The following is a 21,872-nucleotide window of genomic DNA, read 5'->3' on the forward strand; positions in this document are numbered from 1 at the left end:
TCATACGGAAACCTCTTTGTCTTTTTGCACATACCCATTCACATGCTAAATGCAGAAGCTTATACTTTAAATCAAATAAATCTACAAGTGAATCGCTCCTCTTTATCTCTATCGGCTTTGAAACAATATTTCAAGCCATGGTTGGGGCAGATTTGGAGTAAATTTGACAGGAGATTTAAACCAAGGTTTGTCTGTGTTTGGTTAAACCATGTGTTGAAACAACCCAGAACGTTTTAGAGTTTGCAATATTTAAAAATGCAAAAGGCTCCAAAAATATAATGAATCCTGTAAAAAGGAAAAAATTGAACAAAACCCTTTCTCTGTGCTGTCCAAATGGTCACTTTTAGGATAGAACAATGTTTGTGTGCTCAAAATATGTTTTCTATAAATTAGAAGAAATAAGAGAAATAAGAGAGACATTTCTCAATAGGTCACATTTAATAAATGATAAATGCAAATCTATAACTGACAAATAAACCGTAAATGTGTCCTATGGTGTGACAGCAAAAATTTAAGATAAGATAAATCTCTTATGCTACTTTTTATACAAATAATAATAATATAAAATAATATAGTACTGTTTGTTTGCTACATTTTTGATATGTCACACTACAGGATCACCCAAACGCCAAATGTTTCAAAATACGGGCTGCTATTGCTTTGGACTCACTGAAATTTAGTGTTTTGGTAATGCGTTTTTTGAAGGGTTAAACAAGAAGAGGAGCCTATTATTTATTTATCTCCCAAGCATCAACATCGGTAGCAGGTAATTTTTCTCTTGGCTACAGGACTTCAAAATAAAGCCATCACCACTCTGGAAATCAATCACATTGACTTCCCTAAATCTTTAACAGTGATGTTCATCTCTAACAAAACAGTTTTCAAATATATTAGCTTTTTTTAACTATACTCATTGTAAACCTGCAGATGTGGCTACTGACTTAGTATATCCTTACCTTAGCCTGATGAAAAATATTTTGAAATATTTACCGTAGCAGTGACATGCCTCTGATTTAAGAAACATGAACAGTCAATATTTTTTTATTAAAAAGAAAGATCTTGTGCTAAAGAAACATAACAAGCTCTAAACACAGCTTTGTTGTAGTACATGATTAGAAACTGACTCTCTTCCCAGCTTGAAGACTTGACTATGAGTCTTATTAAACTTTTATATAATGATTTATTCATAATAAGGCACTTTAGGTGCAGCTTGTTTACTTTTTGAAGGCCACTTTGTTCAGGTATTTCTATCCATTTCTATCCATTTCTCTCCATTTCTCTCTCTCCTCTCTCTCTCTCTCTGCTATAAATAGGCTTCTGCATTGCAGATGTCCCATTACCCAAAGCCTGCAGAGATGTAATAATTCACAGCTAGGAGCTCTGTGATCTTGCACACTCTCCTGTACACAGATGCAAACATGCATTGGATGCATAACCACAATGACATAGCAGAACAGCGAACTATAAAACACAAACATGCTGCATGTCAAGAACAAACCGACAAACAACAATGAGAGCCATGTGCACCTAAATGCAGTTCTCTATGGGCTCTTGAGACTAATAAATGTCCAGTGACTATTTACAGATCTAATATATTAAATTATTTTTGGGTTTATGATAGTACAAGAGCATAAATCAGTAAAAAGATTAAAATCGACAAAATCAAATTAGGACTTAATGAGAGCTTGGGTTTCCACTAGGTATATATCACAATAGCTACATCCTGAATAAATGTACAATCGATGTTACGTGTCTAGTTGACAAATAAACCGTAAATGTGTCCCATGCAGGTGTCATAGCAAAGAAATCGAAAAAATAACAGTGAAGATAAATCTCTCTTATGCTATTTTATATTATCAATATTAATATTAATCTTATAAAATTATATAATCAACAGTCAGTCTGTTTTCTCTGTACACACATACTGTGTGTAGTGTAATTAGGTGATTAAACAAATGGGAACAAATAGTGCACTTTAGCATGACAAACTACTAACCAACTTAACTAATGCATGTGCATATTATTTATATTTATTTATAACACAAAAACCTCTAAAATCAGAGGGAAATGAGACCAAGTTGTATTGGTTGATGGACTCATAAGTGTCCTATTTGGTGAAAGGGGGCGCTAGTATTACTCCTCAAAAGTAGCCTATAATGCACTATTGTACATACTTGAACGTCTGTCAAAAAGAAACGATAATTTTATACCGTTAGAATATGTGGCGTTAGGTGGTCTGTTCTGACATCTAGTGTACAATGTTTGAAATCACCTATGCGGTAAAGCCCACTTTTTGTATTCACGGAAAGATGAAGTGCGTTTTGCTACGGTACCTATTTCGCAGTGAATGTCTACTCACATTTTAGCTATCAAATCTTACATTAAACTTGTAAATAGATGTCACCTTTCAAGCTGTTATGGGTGCCATAAAAATACTATGATAAAACTGATCATTAAAGTTTATTGTGACTAGATGAACGCCGTTTGAAGCCGTGCAATGATGTGCACGCACCTGTGACCGCAAATTAATGCGCCAAGCCGCTGCTCGGACTGCCCTTCAGTTGAAGTGGTACTATATTATTCTGCGTAAGAACCGTATATTATTGTATTAAAATGTATTTAGATTTATAAATACATTAAATCCATTTATTAATATTGATGTGTGTGACTACAAGACTAGCTGCTCCCTAACAAGCTTATATATGATGGTAAACACCGTTTTACTTGATATTATCACAACTTAAAAGTTGACTGAAAATATTAAGTGGTGCAAATAACATTTAGCTGCCAAAAATGAGATCCAAATTTACAAAGACCTAAATAAGGAAACACCATATAAAATTTATTTCAGAAGGCAGAAATGTAGCACACCCACGTTTGAACACGCTTTTGTTTTTAGTTGAAGAATGAATACATAAACAGAAAGAAAAAAAAAATTGTTTTGTATAAAATGTTTTATTACCATTTCAGTATAAAACAGAATCCATAACTCTGGCCAATTTAACAAACAATTCCACAGTGACAGCAGGAAATATCAGACACTTCCTGTTTGTCTCTTTCTAAAATACCTGACATTTGGGATGGGGAGGATTTATTTGCCAATTTAGTTTTGGCGATATAACATTAACACAAAACTAACAAATCACTTTTGGTTAGCTAGGATAACATTGATATTAACTTAAAAAAATAATGGATTAATGGATGAACGCAAGCCGATCTGGTCACACATTCCAAATTCAAGTCCTTGAGTCCATGTCACCATAGTAACTCCAATGGGAACTACACAGTCTTCTGCTGGCCCTTTTTACCAATCAGAGACTTGTGGATGTGAGGAATCACACCTGCAAGAAGACAACAAACTTATGCTTAGCACCTTTAACCATACACATATTCAAGTACACAGGCAAAAGCAACAACAACAAAAAACTCCAACATACCACCACCAGCAATGGTTGCCTTGATGAGAGAGTCCAACTCCTCATCTCCACGAATGGCCAGCTGTAAATGGCGCGGAGTGATACGCTTCACCTTCAAATCTTTTGAGGCATTTCCTGCCAACTCCAAAACCTAAAGGAAAACAAATAACTTAGAATAACTTTAAAGATTCTGACCGTTCAACACTAACTTGTTCACATTAAATTCACTTCAATGCCACAGGTGAACAGAATGTAAAAGCATACTTCAGCTGTGAGATATTCAAGGATGGCCGCGCTGTACACAGCTGCCGTCGCACCCACACGACCATGACTTGTAGTGCGTGTCTTCAAGTGCCTATGGATACGCCCCACTGGGAACTAAAAGACAAAGTAGATATTTTTGACATTACGTATTATGTATGCATTACACCGAAGTCAAATTGAGTTAGACAACGTGTTTAGGTTTACTACATATACAATTCAAAAGACGTTCCAGAAGCACATCCAGAAAACCAGATGCAGAAGTCTGATGCCAAAACACAGACTGTAATAAATGTGACCCAACAAACTATTTTCCACCAAGGAAGTAAATGTAACAAACGCGCATTTGAACATGGGTCATTTCAAAACAAACACCTGCAGAAGAATGACATAAAACATAAAAAGCATACCTGAAGTCCAGCCCTTTGGGAGCGAGACACAGCTTTTGCCTTAGCCTTGCCACTGTCCTTACCTGCCTTACCTCCGGCCTGTAAAAGAAACCACACAGATTTAGGATTATACACATGTAACCACCAGACAGCATTTCAGTGTGTTTCTTTAAAGAAAGAGGTAACTATTTAGCACAATCAAAAGCAGAAAAAGTTTACAGTATTAATTCATATTAAACCCACCAGAATAATGTGATACAAATATTAGGCTGAAAAATAAATATTAAAAACTTAAAATTATAATATACATTTCTTGTTAGCAAAAATGTACTTGTCAATTTCAAGCAAAAGCACATCAATGCATTGTTCATATGCAACCTAACTACTACTAGTATAACGTTACCTAAGGTCTATAACAGTAACAAAAAGTAAATGGGGTTAAAACCCCACTTTGTGTGTAACTTACGCCGTTTCCCGCCGAGACGGCATGATGCGAACATTAGAAATTGGGTATAGCCCTGCCTTTTCATGAATTAACTTTTTACTACTAACTTGAAGCAAAGCCACCTGACATAAAATAAAAGCAAATGGTCTGGAAGTAGAGCCCTCCAAAAACCCCGATCACATGACCATTGGCTCAATATTGCGAGTAATATCTCAACATTATAATTTCAATAAATGCAATGGCACATAGTCAACAGTGGATCATAAAAAAAAATCGCAGTTGGAAGCAGAGCGAACAACTAGAAAATGAATGAAGTTTATGTAAACTGGTTAGCGTGGGGTCTTTACTGCCGCTGAAAGGTAACGTTACGGTTTGACTAGCTTAGCTAACCTGCTCACGAATATTTTTCAAACAATGGTAGCGAAAATCAACGAAGGTGTTTGGACACATCGGGTAGTCAGAACCACATCCCATATTATCGATTTAAAGAAAACCTCGAGCACCGCGACCCGTTAAATAGCAACTAAATAAACACGCGCGATTTAGTAGCGCTAAATCCAGCCAACGTTAGCAGCGAGCTACCAATGAAATAAAAGACTGAAAATATGCCACGAACCAAACGGAGCGGTATGTTTAAGATTACAGAATACTTTTAAACATATCGTTTTAAGGAGCTAACTTACCATTTTAGCAACTTGTTGTATTTGATGATCTGGAGAGGTCCGGCTAAAATCTATTTCGCCTCTTGACTCGGAGGAACAATAAACCCCCTTTAGCGGTGAACGATGGAGGCACACAGAGCGACGGCATCAGCCAATCAGAATGGCCGTTATTGGTTCGAAATTTACACTGGCCAATAATATATACGTTTGTAATTTCTTCTACCATCCCCCATCTATGAATGTTTGTACGTATAACACGTAGGCGGGACTTTACATTTTAAGAAATGTAAATAAATTACTTTACATTATAACTGGCAAGATATTACAAAATAATTATATAATAAAAAATTTAAGTTCAAATGGTGAGGTTTGGGTCTGGTTTTTACTAATAAATGAAAGTTAAGCCAAAATAATAATAATTGTGTCACTTAATGCAAAAGCAGGCAGAAATGCATGCAAACAGAACCATAGCCTGGAAAATAAATAAAGATGGTAGAGTTAAAAAGTGCACAATAAGCCTGTTTTAACGTTACCTGTTTAAAAAGAGTTCGTATTTTAATATCGTAAAGAACATAACGTAGTGAAACACCACATAGACTGACGTATGATTCTGTATGTATGTAGTGTCAGTGTCAAGTATCCGCAATAAAGTACACCAATCGCCAGGCCCAATGATTGCACTGTCAAAACAGAAAGGCGGGGCTCATTTATGACAGACAGTACAAGTGAGCCAACGAGAATAGGGATAATGTGTTAACTGGCGCAACAGACAACTGGTGGTCCAATTGGAGAACGCGACAGTGTAACGACTTCGGGCTCGACTAATAAAAAATCGTCGTCAAGGCAATGACGTTAATACAACATTGGCCAATCACAGTGTAAAAAGCCGCTTGCGATTAGGAAGGGGGCGGGACCTGCCGAAATACGGGTGGGAAAAAATAACGCAGCTCTGGGTGATGGTGAAGATGGCGGATGGGGATAGTGGGAGTGAGCGCGGTGGAAGCAGCGGTGGTGGTGGAGGAGGAGGGGTTGGAGGTAGCGGTTTCCAGCCTTTCCAGAGGGATCAAGAAACCCAGGAGCTTGCGTCCAAGCGTCTGGACATCCAAAATAAACGTTTCTACTTGGACGTGAAGCAAAACTCGAAGGGCAGGTTCATCAAGATCGCCGAGGTTGGCGCTGGGGGCTCCAAAAGTCGCTTGACACTTTCCATGTCAGTGGCCGCGGAGTTTCGGGACTACCTGGGGGATTTCATTGAGCATTACGCCCAGCTCGGGCCCAGCACACCGGAGCAGATCGCGCAGTCCTCGAGCGGAGAGGACGGCGGGCCTAGACGGGCCCTGAAGAGCGAGTTCTTAGTGCGCGAAAACCGCAAATACTACCTCGACCTGAAGGAAAACCAGCGGGGGAGGTTCCTTAGAATTCGCCAGACCGTCAATCGCGGGCCCGGTGGGTTTGGCGTCGCGGGAGGCGTGCCCGGGGGGGGCATGCAATCCGGGCAAACCATTGCCCTTCCTGCTCAGGGTCTCATCGAGTTCCGCGACGCCTTGGCCAAGCTGATCGATGACTACGGCGGAGATGACGAGGAGCTGGTCGGGAGCGGCTTCGCCGGGGGTTACAGTGAGCTACCCGAGGGCACGTCGATCACGGTGGACTCCAAGCGGTTCTTCTTCGACGTCGGCTCTAACAAGTACGGGGTGTTTCTGCGGGTGAGCGAGGTGAAGCCCAGTTACAGAAACTCGATCACGATACCCTTCAAAGCGTGGGGCAAGTTCGGGGGAGCTTTCTCCCGCTACGCCGAGGAGATGAAGGAGATCCAGGATCGTCACCTAGATAAAGTGTACGAGAGGAGAGGGGAAGAGGAATCGGAGGCGGATGACATCGACGACGACTGACCCGGGCGACCCCGCAGAACGAGAGAGAGAGAGAGAGAGAGAGGAAAGATTTTACGTGCATGAAACGAAACTTTAATGCTCAAACTAAGGCGAATAAAGATGTTTGACGGAGAAACAATGTCATATATATGTAAGAGAATATCCTTTTAAAGCAGTATAGATGATGTTTGGTTAGATACATGGATATTGGATGCTCTAGATGCTCTTGTCATTTTTAAAGTTCCCCTCTTGCAAAAAAGAAACCCCTTCTCACCCATTTAACTCAGAGGCTGTTCACAAATAAGTCAACATTGAGGACATTTAGTGTTAGTGTATCACAATATGATGATCTAGATGTTTTTGGTGTTTATGATGGAGAGCCTACCAGCATCATCTGAATGATGTAGTGAATCTCATAGTTAGTTCATTCAGGAAGTGTTCTCTGAAAAAAATGTTTGTGTATGTATATAAATATATAACTCGGTTATAAATGCGTAGAAGTTGGAGGTTTTAGTCGTTAAACTTGTGGACACAGAATACAGTTCAAACAACAATGTAAACACAGTCAAAATGGTGCTATAAAATAGCGCTCCACCACCTAAGTATTGAGGTTCATGTGGGGTGTGAATTTAATTTTCCTCCTGTTTTTTGTCAGGATAGAGCAAGTCAAATCTCTGATCGGACATAGGGTTAATGTATGTCATAAATTGCTATGGAATGAGCACATCGAAATTGACAAGTAGATGGGTTGAGCACAAATGAGGCTGAAGCCACTTATACGCTCATATATTGTTAAATTTGTTATTAATACTGGGTTCAATTTAAAGGGAATGATGCGTCCACATTCGACTGGTAGCTTTATATCAGAGCATCTGGTAAATTGAGCATGTGGAGTGCTTTGACACCCTAACTGGAAAGAAACACAAATGTAGAACATCACCCACCTGGGTTTAAATAGATTTATTTTTAAAAACAATGAACAGAAAAAATATATATATACAGAAATATATTTATATAGATATAGAAGCAATTATAAATCCTTCCTGAACAGGCTATTTAAACAAATAAAACTCGGATGCAATTATATAGGGTAATATTTCTTACTGATTTTCCATACATTTCCTATGGTCCTATGGTTAGAAGAGAATAGGAAAAATGACAAAATAACAAAGTATATCAAATGAACTTGACAATGACAACAGTTTTTGTACCTTTTTTCAACAGCCCAAATGACATGATAAGAAGTTTTTATTAACAGTCTATTCCTCCTTATGTTATTAAATTATTTTTTTGGTTTGACATTTCTGACCAACAAGGGTCTTACTACAATCTGCCTATACACTCCTAGATTTTTCAATATGTGTGTTCCTGTTTGCAACTCCCTATGTTTTTTTCTTATTGCTGTGATAGGGTATTATAAATGTTTTGACAAAGATTGATATCAGTTTCCTGATGTTTATTTCGATTAATTCTTTGATCTTAAAGAATTAGCCACACACAACACCTTGGAGCCATAGTGATTTTTACTCATTTTAATATCCATATGAGTTTCGACCTCATTCTTGTCTGTACTGTGTTATGTGAATAAGGCAGCTGTTCAGTCAAGTGTGTTCTGCTGTAATTCGCCACAAACTTCCTTTGAACAATAAAAATAATTTCTTTGCTGAGAAATAAAGCTCTTTGTCCTCCTTCTTTAAGAAATGTGTTTCACAAGCGATGCAAACTATGTCTGCTAAAATAATTATATTTATTCTTTGCCTTTACAAAATGTGAATCTTTCACAACATTTCATGATCCTCAACTTATAGCATCTTGACACTACATTAGATAGGCATCTCCAGTTCTTGTTCTGCCTTACTTTTGCATCACGATTTCCAGTGACGAATTCATTGACGAGAATATGCCCTAGATAGCCAGAATGAGATGATTGATGACTGGGTTTAAAATTGCAGCTACAACACTGAACCTTGCAGCTGTGCACACCAGAACCTTGCAAGTTCGGGTTGTTCCACTTCACATACTCCATGATTTTCGCTGAGGATGGTTCAGATCAAACAAACACTAAAATGGCTTCTTATAAGATATGCTTGCTGTAGGGCAGACACTACTGCTACTATTGCTCCTGGATTTCAACAAAAGTTACCCACACTGCTTGGATGCTACCGACTCAAATTGTATCGATTGTTTAAGAAATTGACTTTTCTAACCAATTTAAGAAAAAAGATAACATAAATTTAAGGATTAGATGTAAAACCTCAGAACACCTTAGCAACCCCATTATGCCTTGGCAATGACCTGCATGAGGCTTTGCATGGGCAACCAGTAAAATACATTTCAACCTCACAATAATAAGGACATACTTGTATCATGCATGCCCTCAAAAGAAGAAAACATGAACAATAGAGATGCCAAGAAGAAAAGAAGAAGGCTGAATAAAGAAACACTGTGTTCACCAAACTGTAGAAAAGTTAATAGTGCAGATGGATTTTGGTGCCTGTGGGACCAAAAAGGTTGTGAAAAAGATCCTTTACTTTGTAAATCACACAGTGTGTTTAATAGTGGTTTGCAGTTTCTTGGATTAAAAAATAATAACCCCTTTGACTTTCCATGACTCAACGGCAAGTGGAGATATTTAACAAATACTGCACATTCGGTCAGTCACCTATAATGATTGATGAATATACAGCATATTGAAAATGTTGCAGCCCTGATCATTGCTCTCTGAAAATGTTTTTGTGTGAATATTGACTATATCGAGAAACGTATATTTTATAGCTTCTCAAAGACATAGCTAAATGAAATATATATATATATATATATATATATATATATATAAATGGTTTCCAGCCACCTGACTTTAAATGAACTGTGTTGCCTCATGAGAATCACTGAATGTTTATATCGATTGTATTATTTCCAGGAGTCTCTTCATCAGGGGCGATTTTAGGGGGGCCAGTGGGGTGGCCAAGTGTGCAAACACGGGGACACTGGACCCCTAAATCTGGAATCGTTTCTGGAATTTTTTACCACAATGTTGGGTGCAATGATGAGTTTGTCCGAGGGGCAGTACAGATGTCTTTGTTTGCCAAAATGAAAATTACGCAAGAGAGACGCAAACAATGTTGAGTCTGTGCGCCTTCAGGAAGATTACGCTGGTAATGGTAATGAAAATATTTTAAAAAATTGACTTCAACTTGTTTTTTGACTTCAACTAGTTTTTGGCCAACAAATGAATAAATCCTTAATCCTATAATACCCTAAATCAGTGGCCAGTCTGACATGATTTCACATTCGTTCCGTGAATGAGTCCACACACACACAACCTCATATGTAGTAAGCCTCACCTATTCACTCACTGTAAGAGAAAAGGCAGTTCAAGGTTATGTTATACTAGACGGCTGCCAAAGCTTCTCTTAGGGATTATTACAAATTCTCTGACATCCTGCTGAGATAAAATACAAGCAGCTGCCAGCTAGATTATCATTCTTTCAAAAATTCAAGTTCACGCTGAACAGTAGCTTAAAACCTCATGCTCTCTTTCTCAAATTGTCTTACAGATCAGATTCTGAAATCTGTATTAACTTTTTAAAACTGTAATCATGGAGTTGGCATAAAATTGGTAAAACAACATTTGTACAAAACTATTCCTTTTTTAAATCATATAAAGCCCTCACACAGCTATTTTATTACGAAGAGCCTATTTGAGAGTGAAAGAGCAGTTTAACAATATACAACAGATACACACGGGTGATGACGATGAGCTGGTGTAACACTGGAGGGCATCAGAGGGCTGTGACTGATAAACAGATTTGTTCTTACTGCAGGGTTTCCAGTGCTATATTTAGATTTTGTGTTGCCATGTACAGTATGTTCTGCTATGTACAGAATGAAGTTAAAAATGCACATCTGAGATGTTGTGCACAGTAACAGCTTATACATTTGCACTAACTTGGATATACAAACAAAATAAATGAAAAATGTAGTCAGCGATAAATGTTTATTTGGACCTTTTTATTAAGGTGCAGTCATTAATAGGAATGTTTATTTTTCAATTTCTGTAAAACAATTTTACTATTACAGCCTGAACAACTAAAAGCTCTTACTACACACTGTCCATCACATTCCGCACTTGCATACCTGGAAACTGTACATTGTAAGAAACAATACCATAAACCTGTAAATAACACATCTACACATTCATTTAAACAATTATATGTCGTTTTTGGTCTATATTTTTCAACTTTTTGTATAAAGTGCATTATTGTTTTTATTGAATATCTCACATGTATATTTCATCTCTTTCATCTATGTTTGCACTATGTTTGCACCATGTGTACACTTTCTTCTGCACTAAGCTCCTGTCACCAAGTCAAATTCCTTCTGCGTAAACATACTTGGTAGGGATGCACCGATACCAGTATCAGTATTGGGCTCGATACTAAGCTCATGTACTTGTACTCGTAAAAATGCAACAATATCAAAGACCGATACCTCATGTGACATAACTGACAGACCTGACAGAATTTTGTTGTAAAAGAAGATTTGAAAGTTTGTGAAAAGCAGAATTGTTTACTTCTCATGATGTGTTTTAGGTGGAGTTGTTTGTAAGAAGTTATTCTATTTTTATTGGTCTCACTGTGTTGTGAAAAGGTACAGGCATCGGTACAGGCATTGGTATCAGCGGGTACCAGAAAGAAACAGCACTCGTAGTCGGTCTTTAAAAAAAAGTATTGGTGCATCCCTAATAGTTGGTAATAAAGCTCGTTCTGATTCTGATTTAACCTGAAAAATGAATTCAACCAAAAACAACTGATCTGATGGTAGTTGTAGAAATGGGCAATTCCAGCATTATGGATGTGTCATAAAAATGCTTAGAGAATCTATTTGTTATATACTTCACCATTTGTTTATATATTTTTAAACCCTATAGCTTCTTGTTTAAAAACGGGGAAAATATCAGTCTTACCACAAGTTATCTATTTTAAAATATGGAAATAAAATGCGTTATGGATACGACAAACTTTGTAGAATTTCTGTGAATTAAAATGCTCAAACCTAACGCAATTATACCTAACAAATGGAGCAGAGGTGCCTCTTCATAGAACATTAAATAGTAAAACCTATCTAAATACTACATGCAAATAAAAAAATACAAACCCTCTCTCTCTTTCTCTCAACAGCTATTGTTCTTGCTTTTTTGGAAACTAGTAACTTTGTAATAGCCGGGATGGATTTTAGGCCTTCTCTATCAATACAGTATGCCCAAAAAAAATTCCTTGTCTTCTTGATACTGAAATAGCAACAAAAAGTCTACCTTCGCCTTGGAAAATTGATCCCTGAGGACCTTTCAGAGGACATTTTGTTGATCGTCCCCATGCATCCGCAAAAATTCAGGCTCTGTCACCTCTCAACGGAATAAGTCTCTGTGACTTTGTACTCAGTACCATGCTAAATGTAGGTTTCTGCAACACCTGGTAAAGTAAAGACACTAATTTGTATTCATGTATGTATATGTTAATGCATGTAGGCACATGTTCAGCATGCAAGAAACTGCTTCATATATGACCACAATAGACTGACTTCACTCCACTTCCGTGTTGAAATCGTAAAGGAAGGCAGAGGTGGGAAGAAAACCGGAAGGATACATATACATTTTATGGCATACTGTATTAATAAACAAGGCCTAAAGGTCATTGCCATTCAAATCAATCAGTAATTTAAGTATATGAATAGAATAGATGAATGAGTGAATATGTGAATAAGGGAGGCAGGGATGGAGGGAGGTAGTGAGTAAATGAATGACTTAAGTAGTGAAGGAGCAAATGTTTAAAATTAATAAATTGAATGAAGTGTGTTTCTTAAATACAGACATTTGTTAAAGTACGCAAAAATATGTACAACATAACTTAAAAATAAAATACACACTTTACTAAATGGTGTCTAACAAATGTAAACTATTAAGTTAGATTTTTTTTATTTCATTATTTTATTATTATTCAATTGTGACATATTTTGCCAAAAAATGGAGAATCACTAATAAAAAGTATTGTATATTCATTTTTCTACATATAATAAAATATTTTTTATAAAAAAAATATTTCTCAATCATGACACATATAATTTTTTATATTGTATTTTCATTGGTATTACAAAAAAAGGAACACAATTAATTTAAAAAATAAAATGTATCGCTCTTAAGAGGGTAGTGTAGCCTATCCCTCTTCAGTACATTTCTCCAAACTATTACAAATTGTAATTTGTTTAATGTCTTTTGATGTTAAGTGCAATTTTAAATAAAGAGTTTATAAAAAAGATATTTCCGGTATGGAACGAGTTGTTTCAAACTACTTTTTTTTAAACTGCCGTAAATTATTTCGGCCAGAGGTAAGAGGCACTTTCGCGCATGCGCGGAACAAGTCGTGTTTCCGGAACGGATCGGGTAGCGACACACCTGAATTGATTTTGTGAGGCGTTGTCTTCTTCGGCAATTTTTGTTTGTTTGTTTGTTTTTAGAACAGTTGTGTGCGAGTTCATCAGTTGTCCTCAATGTGTTTATTTCATTTATTCTTTTTATTTAAGCAGGTAAAAACTCCTTGAGATTAAAATCTCTTTTACAAGAGGGACCTGGCCAAAACAGCAGCTACATTTAACAAAAATACAGCAAAGCACTTTACAACAATCATAATTCACCTCAAATGTTATTGGAACATTTAAGACCATTTAAGATACAGATCATGATAGAATGCTTGTTCAACAAAATTTCACAATGTGCGTTGTTCCAAAGCAGCTTTACAGGGGCAAACAGGAAAAACAAAAAGGTAAAACACCGCACAGTACATGGTGTTTATAGAACAAGCAAGATCATTCTAATAAACAATATCTAATTAATAAATAAATGAATGCTGTCTCCCGGTGAGCAAGCCAACACTGCCCTGCTGTGGCAAGGAACCCAAACTCCAATGATTGATTAATGGAGAAAAAGTTTCTGATGTTACTTTAGCATTAAATACCAAGTGTAACTTCAGCATTAATGTGACAAGTAGTCCTTCTTCGCTCTTGGTTGGGGATGTAGTGGACTGAGCTGGGATGGTCCGATTGTCGTTTTTCTCTTGGATGGAGGTTGAATTGCCTTAGATGGAGCTGGAATGTCAGTCAGTCTGCAGTTGTTGCTGGCGTAATCTCTAGGTGGGGATGGGCATATGTCGATCATCTGGAACTGGTGGAATTTCTTCCTACCTCGTGATGGGCATCCCGAGGCGAAGGCAGAAGGAGAATAATTAGCGTAGCTGCTGTTCATTAACTATGCATTAAGTGAAAGCTTGGCTGAAAAGATATGTCTTTAATCTAGATATAAATTGGGAGAGCGTGTCTGACCCGCGAATAGTATTAGGAAGGCTATTCCAGAGTTTAGGTGCTACGTATGAGAAAGCTCGACCCCCTTTAGTGGATTTAGTTATCCTAGGTGTCATCAAAATGTGCGTGAGGGGTTGTAATGGGTTGTTGTCTGGACTAACTCTGTAGTTTGTTTATTGATGATAAAGGACAACCACTAAGTAGAGCATTACAATAGTCGAGTCTTGAGGCCACAAATGCATGAATAAGCTTTTCTGCATCAGCAACACATAAAATATTTTGTAATTTGGCAACATTTCTAAGGTGGAAGAAGGCTGTTTTTGTGATATTTGAGATGTGATTTTTAAGTGACAGGTTGCCGTCTAATATAACGCCTAGGTTTTTAACTGTATTTGTTGGAGTAACAGTGCAGCCTTCAATTTGCAGGCTGTAATCGGAGATATTCTGTTTCATGTATTTGGTGATATAAGAAATATTTCCGTTTTGCTAGAGTTTAAAAGAAATTACTAGTCTTCCAAAGGAAGCTAATTCCATGTTTTCTAATAATGTTGCCAAAGGACAGCATGTATATGGAGAAAGCAAAGGTCCTAAAACCGATCCCTGAGGTAATCCATAATTTACTTGCGTGAGATTTGACTATTTCCCATTTAAATGGACATATTGATATCTGTCTGTTAAGTAAGATCTGAACCATTGTAGTGCCTGTCCCTGAATACCGGTATAATTGTGTAAACGATCTAATAGTATTTTATGGTCTACAGTATCGAAAGCAGCACTAAGGTCAAGCAGGACCAAGACTGAGATGTTACCTTTATCTGATGCAATAATAATTTGTAATTCTAACAGGCGCAGTTTCAGTCCTTTTCGTGCATGTCATTATTTTGTAGGAAAGTACACAACTGAGTAGACACTACTTTTTCTAGTATTTTAGACAAGTAGGGGAGATTTGAAATCGGTCTATAGCTTCTAAATTTGTTTTTTTATAAGAGGCTTAATTACAGCCAGCTTAAAGGGTCCTGGGACATGGCCTAGATTAATTGACAAGTTAATAATGTTCTTCATAGGTGCGACCGCTTCTAATGTATTAGAGAAAATAGTGCCCATGTTGCTGGTCATATCGTTGAGCGATTCTATATCTGTTGGGAAGGTTATTAAAGGAGTCAGATCTGGCATGTTCTTTATGAAACTATCTTTAGTAGTTGATGTGATTGTTCTACCCTGTCGATAACAAAATATACAACTGATTTCTGCAGTGCGCAGTGTACATGTTATAAGATGGTGATCTGAAACATCGTCGCTTTGAGGTATAATATCGATATTGGTTAGATCGGCTCCGTGAGATATAATCAAATCTAGTGTATGATTAAGTCGATGAGTAGGTCTATTGATGTATTGCGTAACACCAAAAGAGTGTAGTAGCTCTTTTTTTCTCTTTCTTTTAAGAAGTACTTGAGGTCTGACTTTTTGGAATTTTGGTATTCAGGTGCTATAACACAGTGATCACTAACATGGTTCACAAACATGCATTTATCTGTATATTAACAAGGTGTATTAGTCATTATAAGATCTAATAAGCTCGAGTTTTAAGAATTGGGTCCCATAGGACTATCAATCAATTGTGTTAAATGAAAAGTGTTTCAGAGAGAGATAAGATCACTTGAAGCTGAAGATAACCAGTCCCTATCAAAATCACTAAGTTATAAGATTTCATCATATTTAAGAGTGGACAGTTGCTGTTCCAATAGAAAAAGGGAATCTGAATTTGCTGAGGGGGGTCTATAACAGCCAACCAAGTTCAAAGAAGCATCCTTGGAAAAATCTATCTTTAAGGCTAAAAATTCAAAACATTTAATAAACTATAGTGGAACTATCACTCTAGTGGGGAATTTATTCCTTACTTAAATTGCGATTCCACCTCCCTTTTTCACTTGTTGACATCTTAACAAAGAAAACCCACTTATATTTATTTCATTATCAGAGACAGATTAAGTTAACCACGTCTCAGAAAGTATAATAAAATCAGCATCAGGGCCTAAATTGTAACGGAATACATTTTTGGATACAAGCTACGAATATTTAGATGTATAAAACCAATACCTGACCTAGATTTAAAATTGTCCAGCGTACTCAAATAGCCAGGGACAGGATTGGAATGGACATTACCAGATAACAGTAAAAGTAAATAAACAAAAACATGACACTTTGTTGCGTCTATATGGGAGTGCAGCTAAAAAATATTTTTTGCTCTGTCTCAACGAACTCAGTCTCCCTTGCCACGACCAGGAACTCCCGGATGAAGACCCCTGGTGCAGGCTAAACAGCATATGGGCCTGGGGAGATTGAAGCAAGATCTTGCACTGTCCAAGCTGCCTGCTGGGTTTATAAATGGCTGATTCGTTCTGTCAGGAAACGGAGAAGCCAGCACACAAACACAGGCAGAGGTGCAAAAACACAACTTAAAAACTTTATTGGCCCCAACCATACCTGAGGACCATATCTGGACATGTTCCACCCTGTTACTATTACTAGAATGTACGAAGAGGTTATGATAACCCTGTGTTGAGCGATGTGCTGTGTGAGGATTTAAATAAAAATTCACAAACATTTCTTAATATTCATACCTAAAAAGTATTCAGAAATATTCATAGGAACAGAATGTTAGTTGACATATGTGTATCAGTGGAAACATCTTAGAACACATTTAACTGACAATGATTGCATACAAATTATTTTGTGATGATGATTTGATGTTATAATCGGTACATCTGTTCAATCTATTCTATTCACATAAATGCACTTTATTTCATTTTAAGCATGTTTAGAGCACATTTGAGCACTTGTAACAATGTAAAATACAGTAATTACGAGGCATAAAAGCCTGAGATCTGAAAGATCTAGAGTCCATGACATGTTGTGCTCTCTCGGAAGCTTAGGTACTTTTCCACTGTTTATTGGACATGATCCAACAGTTCTGAAAGACTTCATCTCACTTTGTTTGACTTGAACAAATAAAGTTAACTCTTTGACACCTGGACCTTCTGTGTTTGAAAGATTTGCGGAACTGCAAAATCAACTTTTGCCAGATTAGGGTCTACCCTTATATGTTTTTATAATTAAATATTTTACTGCACCTGGAGCCTCTCCTTGTTTTCCTTGCTGAACCGTGACAGAAAGCTAGGTGTAAAAAAATATTTGTATATTGTAGCGTGACATTTTCACAGAATTGCCCATGTGGTGAAAGTCTATAAGACTAAAGATGGTACAGTTATGTATTTACTATAAAGCCGTTTTGTAGTGAGACAAATTTATGTAAAATGCTAAAAAATCAATTAAATATATGCAATACACAAGGTTGTAGGTTTTTTTTCTATTTTTAAGCAGCCTATTTTAAAATACATGTATATGCACCATTTTGTTCTAAAAGAACGATCAGATATGCTATATACATTATATATTTGCAAAACATTATTGACAATAGTCTACAGACTATTCCTACAACTAAAACATTTCCAAACCAAGAAAAATTGGTAAAAGCATCATGCAAAATAAATTCTCAGCCCACCATGCCTCCCTCTCCTTAGCAACAGAGATGACATCCAAGTTCAGAAATGCTCCTCATATAAATACATTCATTGACACAAATGCAAAAAGACTTTCTCAGCCAACAAGAGAGAAACATTCACATTACCGTACCTACATATAATGTTATATTGTAGTTTGATAAAGTGTATTGTTTACAAATCATGGTTTGTTTTATGTAGTTATTCAAGCAACTCCCTTATCAAACAATCTGTGGGCAGCTACATAAAAAGTGAATCAGAAGCACAGCAGCAAACTCATACGGTTTTATGTCCCGTGAATTCCTGTCGTGAGTCAACAGGATGGTTCAATAACACAATGATAATTTAAATACTTTGATGATAATGACAATAAATATTAAACTCTCAAAACTTTAAAGTTAATCTTTTGTTAATATACTGACATCTGTTCAGGGCATGAACACTTTTTTTGAGGGCGGTTAAATAGTTACTTTTATTGCTTACAATAGGTAGATGGTTAATGTATCTTGTAATTCACTTGAATAAGATAACCTCAAACGTGGAAAAATGATGGCCTTTTGTTGAACCATTCAAACTGTGAATGTCATTCTGTTGTCTCCTTACTGCAATGTACTCGTCAAATCCTCTTGTTCCCCCTGAAATACAGATAGAATGCTATTAATTCAGTCTTTGCATTTGTTAATTGTAATTTCTGCACGATTTTTAGCAGAGCAGAGGACAAATAAATTAAATTATTTATATTATAAAATTATTATGAGATCATCGTATTTTAATTAGATTATCATTATGAAATTGAAATGTCATTATTAAATAATATTTTAAAATGATATAGTTAGATTATATATATATATATATATATATATATATATATATATATATATAATCATTTACATTTTAGGTAGATTTTACATAAACAGCACAGATTTCTACCTTCTGGGGTTTCTGTCGTCGCTGATCTTAATCTTCTCCACAACCATCTGACTAGTTGACCCGTCTTTGCTTCTGTCCCACATGTACTGTCTGAGTCTGGTTTCTAGATACATTGGTCTGCTGTCCTGTATCATTTCTGGGCGACTTTCTTCTAGATAGAATGTCCGAAAAGGTAAACATTCAGATTCATAGAAATCAGTCCAAAAAGACGGATTCATCAAACTTAATTAATTGCTAAAACAGACTTGTTTTATTTGTTTTTAAGTGTTCATTGTAGATTGCATCAATCAAATTCTATTAAATCCTCAAATGATGTGAACAGTAATGGCAACTTTTTGTTGTTAGCCATGTGACAAATTTAAAGAACTGATACAAAAGTGTTTCAATGTTGCACTTGAACAATTACCATGAATTATTAGATTATACTATATTTATAGTATCTATTGAATATCAGCATCTATAAAATGAGTATAATCATCTGAGTGGGGTATCAAATGAAACATTTTGCAAACAGCACAGAATTATACCTTCCCTGGGGTTTCCATTGTGGCTGATCTTCAAATTTTGCACAACCATCTGGCAAGTTGATTGGTCATTGCTTTGAATGGACATGTCATTTCTGTATCTGGTATGCGGATACACTGGTCTCTCGTCCTGTATCATTTTTATTTCATTTCTCTCTACACAAAATACACATACAGTGCTGAAACAGACTGTATTTTTTTCGTTCGTTTGTTTTCACATGTTCATTGTATATGAGGTGTTTATTTATTACATTTATCAAATCAATGAGTACATTGCAGTGCCAACTTCTGTATGTTGTTAGACATACAAAACGATTATCTATATTTACAGTGAATATTTGTATCTATAATGATTATGATAATCTGGAGAGAATAGAATCATATGAAGCGTTTGAAAAGCAGTACAGATTTATACCTTCACTGCGGTGTCCATAGTGGGTGATGTTAAAATTCTCCACAACCATCCGTTGAGTTGAGTCGTCATTGTACCTGCGACTTATAGACATTGATATGCTTTTCGGTGTCGTTACTGGACTTCTAGGCTCGACTTTTAGATACAAAATCCAAAAAGATAGATTTAAACAGATCAGTTTTAAAACCAAGTGAACTGCTAACAGACTGTTTTATATTTACGTGTTCATCTATACTTTTGGTTGTTAAACATATCCAATAATGTGACTTAAATACATCTCATTTATTTATTGTATATGTTTATTGGTTTAATATTCTATTTGCAAAACACACTGTAAAATTACCTTCGAAGAAAATTCTAAAATGTTGCAGCGGCTGTGAACAGATGATTACATTGCTTTGTTTGGATTCAAAATTGAGGTACATGTCGGGTTTAGCTACTGATTGCACAGTCCTCCATTTTCCTGTTTTCTCACCATATTGAAACCAGAACTTCTTGTCAGATGTTAACGTTTCCTTAAAAACATGTTATCATGACAGATCAAATTGATTGCACACAGTAAAAAAGCTGTTGAATTAACGCAGACCATAAAATGATTTTTTTGGACCAACTACATCAGATTGGCCAGCCAACCTAACACATTAGGACTGTGTGCTTAGTTTGAGCAAGATTAACAGATATTAAAAAGCATACAGAACTTCAAAAATCAATATTTATACAGTCCATTCAGATATTATTGTTGCATAATTTGAATGGAATGACATGATTTGCCTTAATCACACATTTTAATGATACATGAACAAATTACCTCAAATCCCAATTTATCGCCATTAACAACAGGGAAATATTTCTTCTTGTTCAGCTCAAAGCAGAAAGCCATCCATTTGACATTATCGACCCCCGTACGCTCATTCACAGTTACAGTGACTAAAAGAAAAATAATTGGTGTTATTGTTGATATTAAGCATTTCATTGGGGAAAACTAATAACATTCAATAATAAAATTACACACTCAAAAAAGTGAATTACTTCTATATTTTCTCAGAAGAATGTGTTCTCAAAGAGCCCCTTTTTGCAGAAATTGTTTAGTTTTTATTATAGTAAAATGTAGAACTCTATTGTTTATCATAGTAATTACTACAAATTGTTAACATATAATTTTACTGTTAATAGTATTCTGCAGTAAAAACTATAGCAATTTGATCAATGCTGCAGTACATTTACTATGTTAACGTTTAAGACAATATAGCATCTAGGATTTAACCTACATTGTACTATAGTAAATAAGTTCACTTGGCTACAGTAATTTTTATCATGTGGGTGGAAAATGAAACAATTTAAACAGCAAAAATGTATTTAAATTCTATAAAAGTATATAGGCATAGACGTTCATGTTATCTACAAATCTGGATGAACATATAAAGCTTGAAAAGTATTGCTTTATACCTTTACGGGAGTTTGTACTGTTGAGCTGAAAACTCTTCGCGACAATCTGAGGAGTCGACCGTGACCCCCTGCTCTCAACGCACACGTACTTTTGACACTTGGTCCTCAAATATGCGGGTCTGCACGCATTCATTTCTAGAGTTCTTCCTACTAGATACTCCTAGATAACAGACAAGATAGAGTCAGAGATGTCGGTCCTTGAACTCCGTGAAAGTAAAGTTCAGGCACAGTACTCTTGACGAGTCAGGTCAGCAGAACCAAGTAGCGCAAGGCAACATTGCATGCACCGAACAAGAACTTTTGAGTTCTTTTAACAAAAACGTTTTAACATGGCCTCAGTTCCGCAATGCACTGTACGAGAGAAATCGAATTGTTATTGCAAAGAGTCATTAAGCAGAGTGTAAGCATGCACGTACCTCAGCTGGGGTTCAGTTCGTCTTCAGCACGCTGATTGAAGGTCCAGTGCTGCAGCGCTGCTTTTAAAACCCAGCACAAGACATGCTGACGCTCGTTGTGGAATCATAGCCCACCTCTTCTGAAAAACTCAACTGGAGTGATTGTCTACAGGAATCCATCACATTCCGTCAGGTTGAGCAATAAGCT

The 21,872-nt window shown here is 36.4% G+C and overlaps 3 protein-coding genes across 4 annotated transcripts; 1 reads left to right on the forward strand and 2 right to left on the reverse strand.

The window, feature by feature from the left end:
- Nucleotides 1–2,936: 2,936 nt before the first annotated feature.
- LOC130419560 (histone H2A.V) lies at nt 2,937–5,334 on the reverse strand. Its single transcript, XM_056746398.1, has 5 exons — nt 5,195–5,334; nt 4,088–4,165; nt 3,681–3,794; nt 3,438–3,567; nt 2,937–3,341 (listed from the first exon to the last, which is right to left on the reverse strand). Exons 1-5 carry the CDS (start codon nt 5,195–5,197, stop codon nt 3,280–3,282), a joined length of 387 nt encoding a protein of 128 aa, XP_056602376.1. The 5' UTR covers nt 5,198–5,334; the 3' UTR covers nt 2,937–3,279.
- A 163-nt stretch (nt 5,335–5,497) lies between these two features.
- On the forward strand, nt 5,498–8,719 carry purba (purine-rich element binding protein Ba). The gene has a single exon (XM_056746397.1). The coding sequence runs from the start codon at nt 6,130–6,132 to the stop codon at nt 7,063–7,065; it is 936 nt and encodes a 311-aa protein (XP_056602375.1). The 5' UTR covers nt 5,498–6,129; the 3' UTR covers nt 7,066–8,719.
- An 8,612-nt stretch (nt 8,720–17,331) lies between these two features.
- Nucleotides 17,332–21,843, reverse strand: LOC130418793 (uncharacterized). Of its 2 annotated transcripts, none has more exons than XM_056744889.1 (8): nt 21,686–21,843; nt 21,270–21,429; nt 20,632–20,750; nt 20,167–20,338; nt 19,827–19,958; nt 19,415–19,567; nt 18,888–19,035; nt 17,332–18,592 (listed from the first exon to the last, which is right to left on the reverse strand). In XM_056744889.1, exons 2-8 carry the CDS (start codon nt 21,400–21,402, stop codon nt 18,574–18,576), a joined length of 876 nt encoding a protein of 291 aa, XP_056600867.1. In that variant the 5' UTR covers nt 21,403–21,429; nt 21,686–21,843; the 3' UTR covers nt 17,332–18,573. The 2 variants fall into 2 exon arrangements, with proteins under 2 accessions (XP_056600867.1, XP_056600866.1); XM_056744888.1 differs by having other exon boundaries at nt 18,888–19,038.
- Nucleotides 21,844–21,872: the final 29 nt, after the last annotated feature.

Source organism: Triplophysa dalaica, chromosome 4 (genome assembly GCF_015846415.1).
Source record: "Triplophysa dalaica isolate WHDGS20190420 chromosome 4, ASM1584641v1, whole genome shotgun sequence".
NCBI classification, from domain to species: Eukaryota; Metazoa; Chordata; class Actinopteri; order Cypriniformes; family Nemacheilidae; genus Triplophysa; species Triplophysa dalaica.

Excerpts from the sequence above, each read along its gene's own strand:
- LOC130419560 (XM_056746398.1), bottom strand. Across the intron at positions 3,568-3,680 it reads TTGAATATCTCACAGCTGAA|GTTTTGGAGTTGGCAGGAAA; the intron begins GTATGCTTTTAC and ends GTTTTCCTTTAG. Across the intron at positions 3,342-3,437 it reads GGCAACCATTGCTGGTGGTG|GTGTGATTCCTCACATCCAC; the intron begins GTATGTTGGAGT and ends GTCTTCTTGCAG.
- LOC130418793 (XM_056744888.1), bottom strand. The coding sequence starts at position 21,402 with ATGAATGCGTGCAGACCCGCATATTTGAGGACCAAGTGTCAAAAGTAC. Across the intron at positions 20,339-20,631 it reads GCGATAAATTGGGATTTGAG|GAAACGTTAACATCTGACAA; the intron begins GTAATTTGTTCA and ends CATGTTTTTAAG. Across the intron at positions 19,568-19,826 it reads CTATGGACACCGCAGTGAAG|AGAGAAATGAAATAAAAATG; the intron begins GTATAAATCTGT and ends TATTTTGTGTAG.
- purba (XM_056746397.1), top strand. The coding sequence starts at position 6,130 with ATGGTGAAGATGGCGGATGGGGATAGTGGGAGTGAGCGCGGTGGAAGC.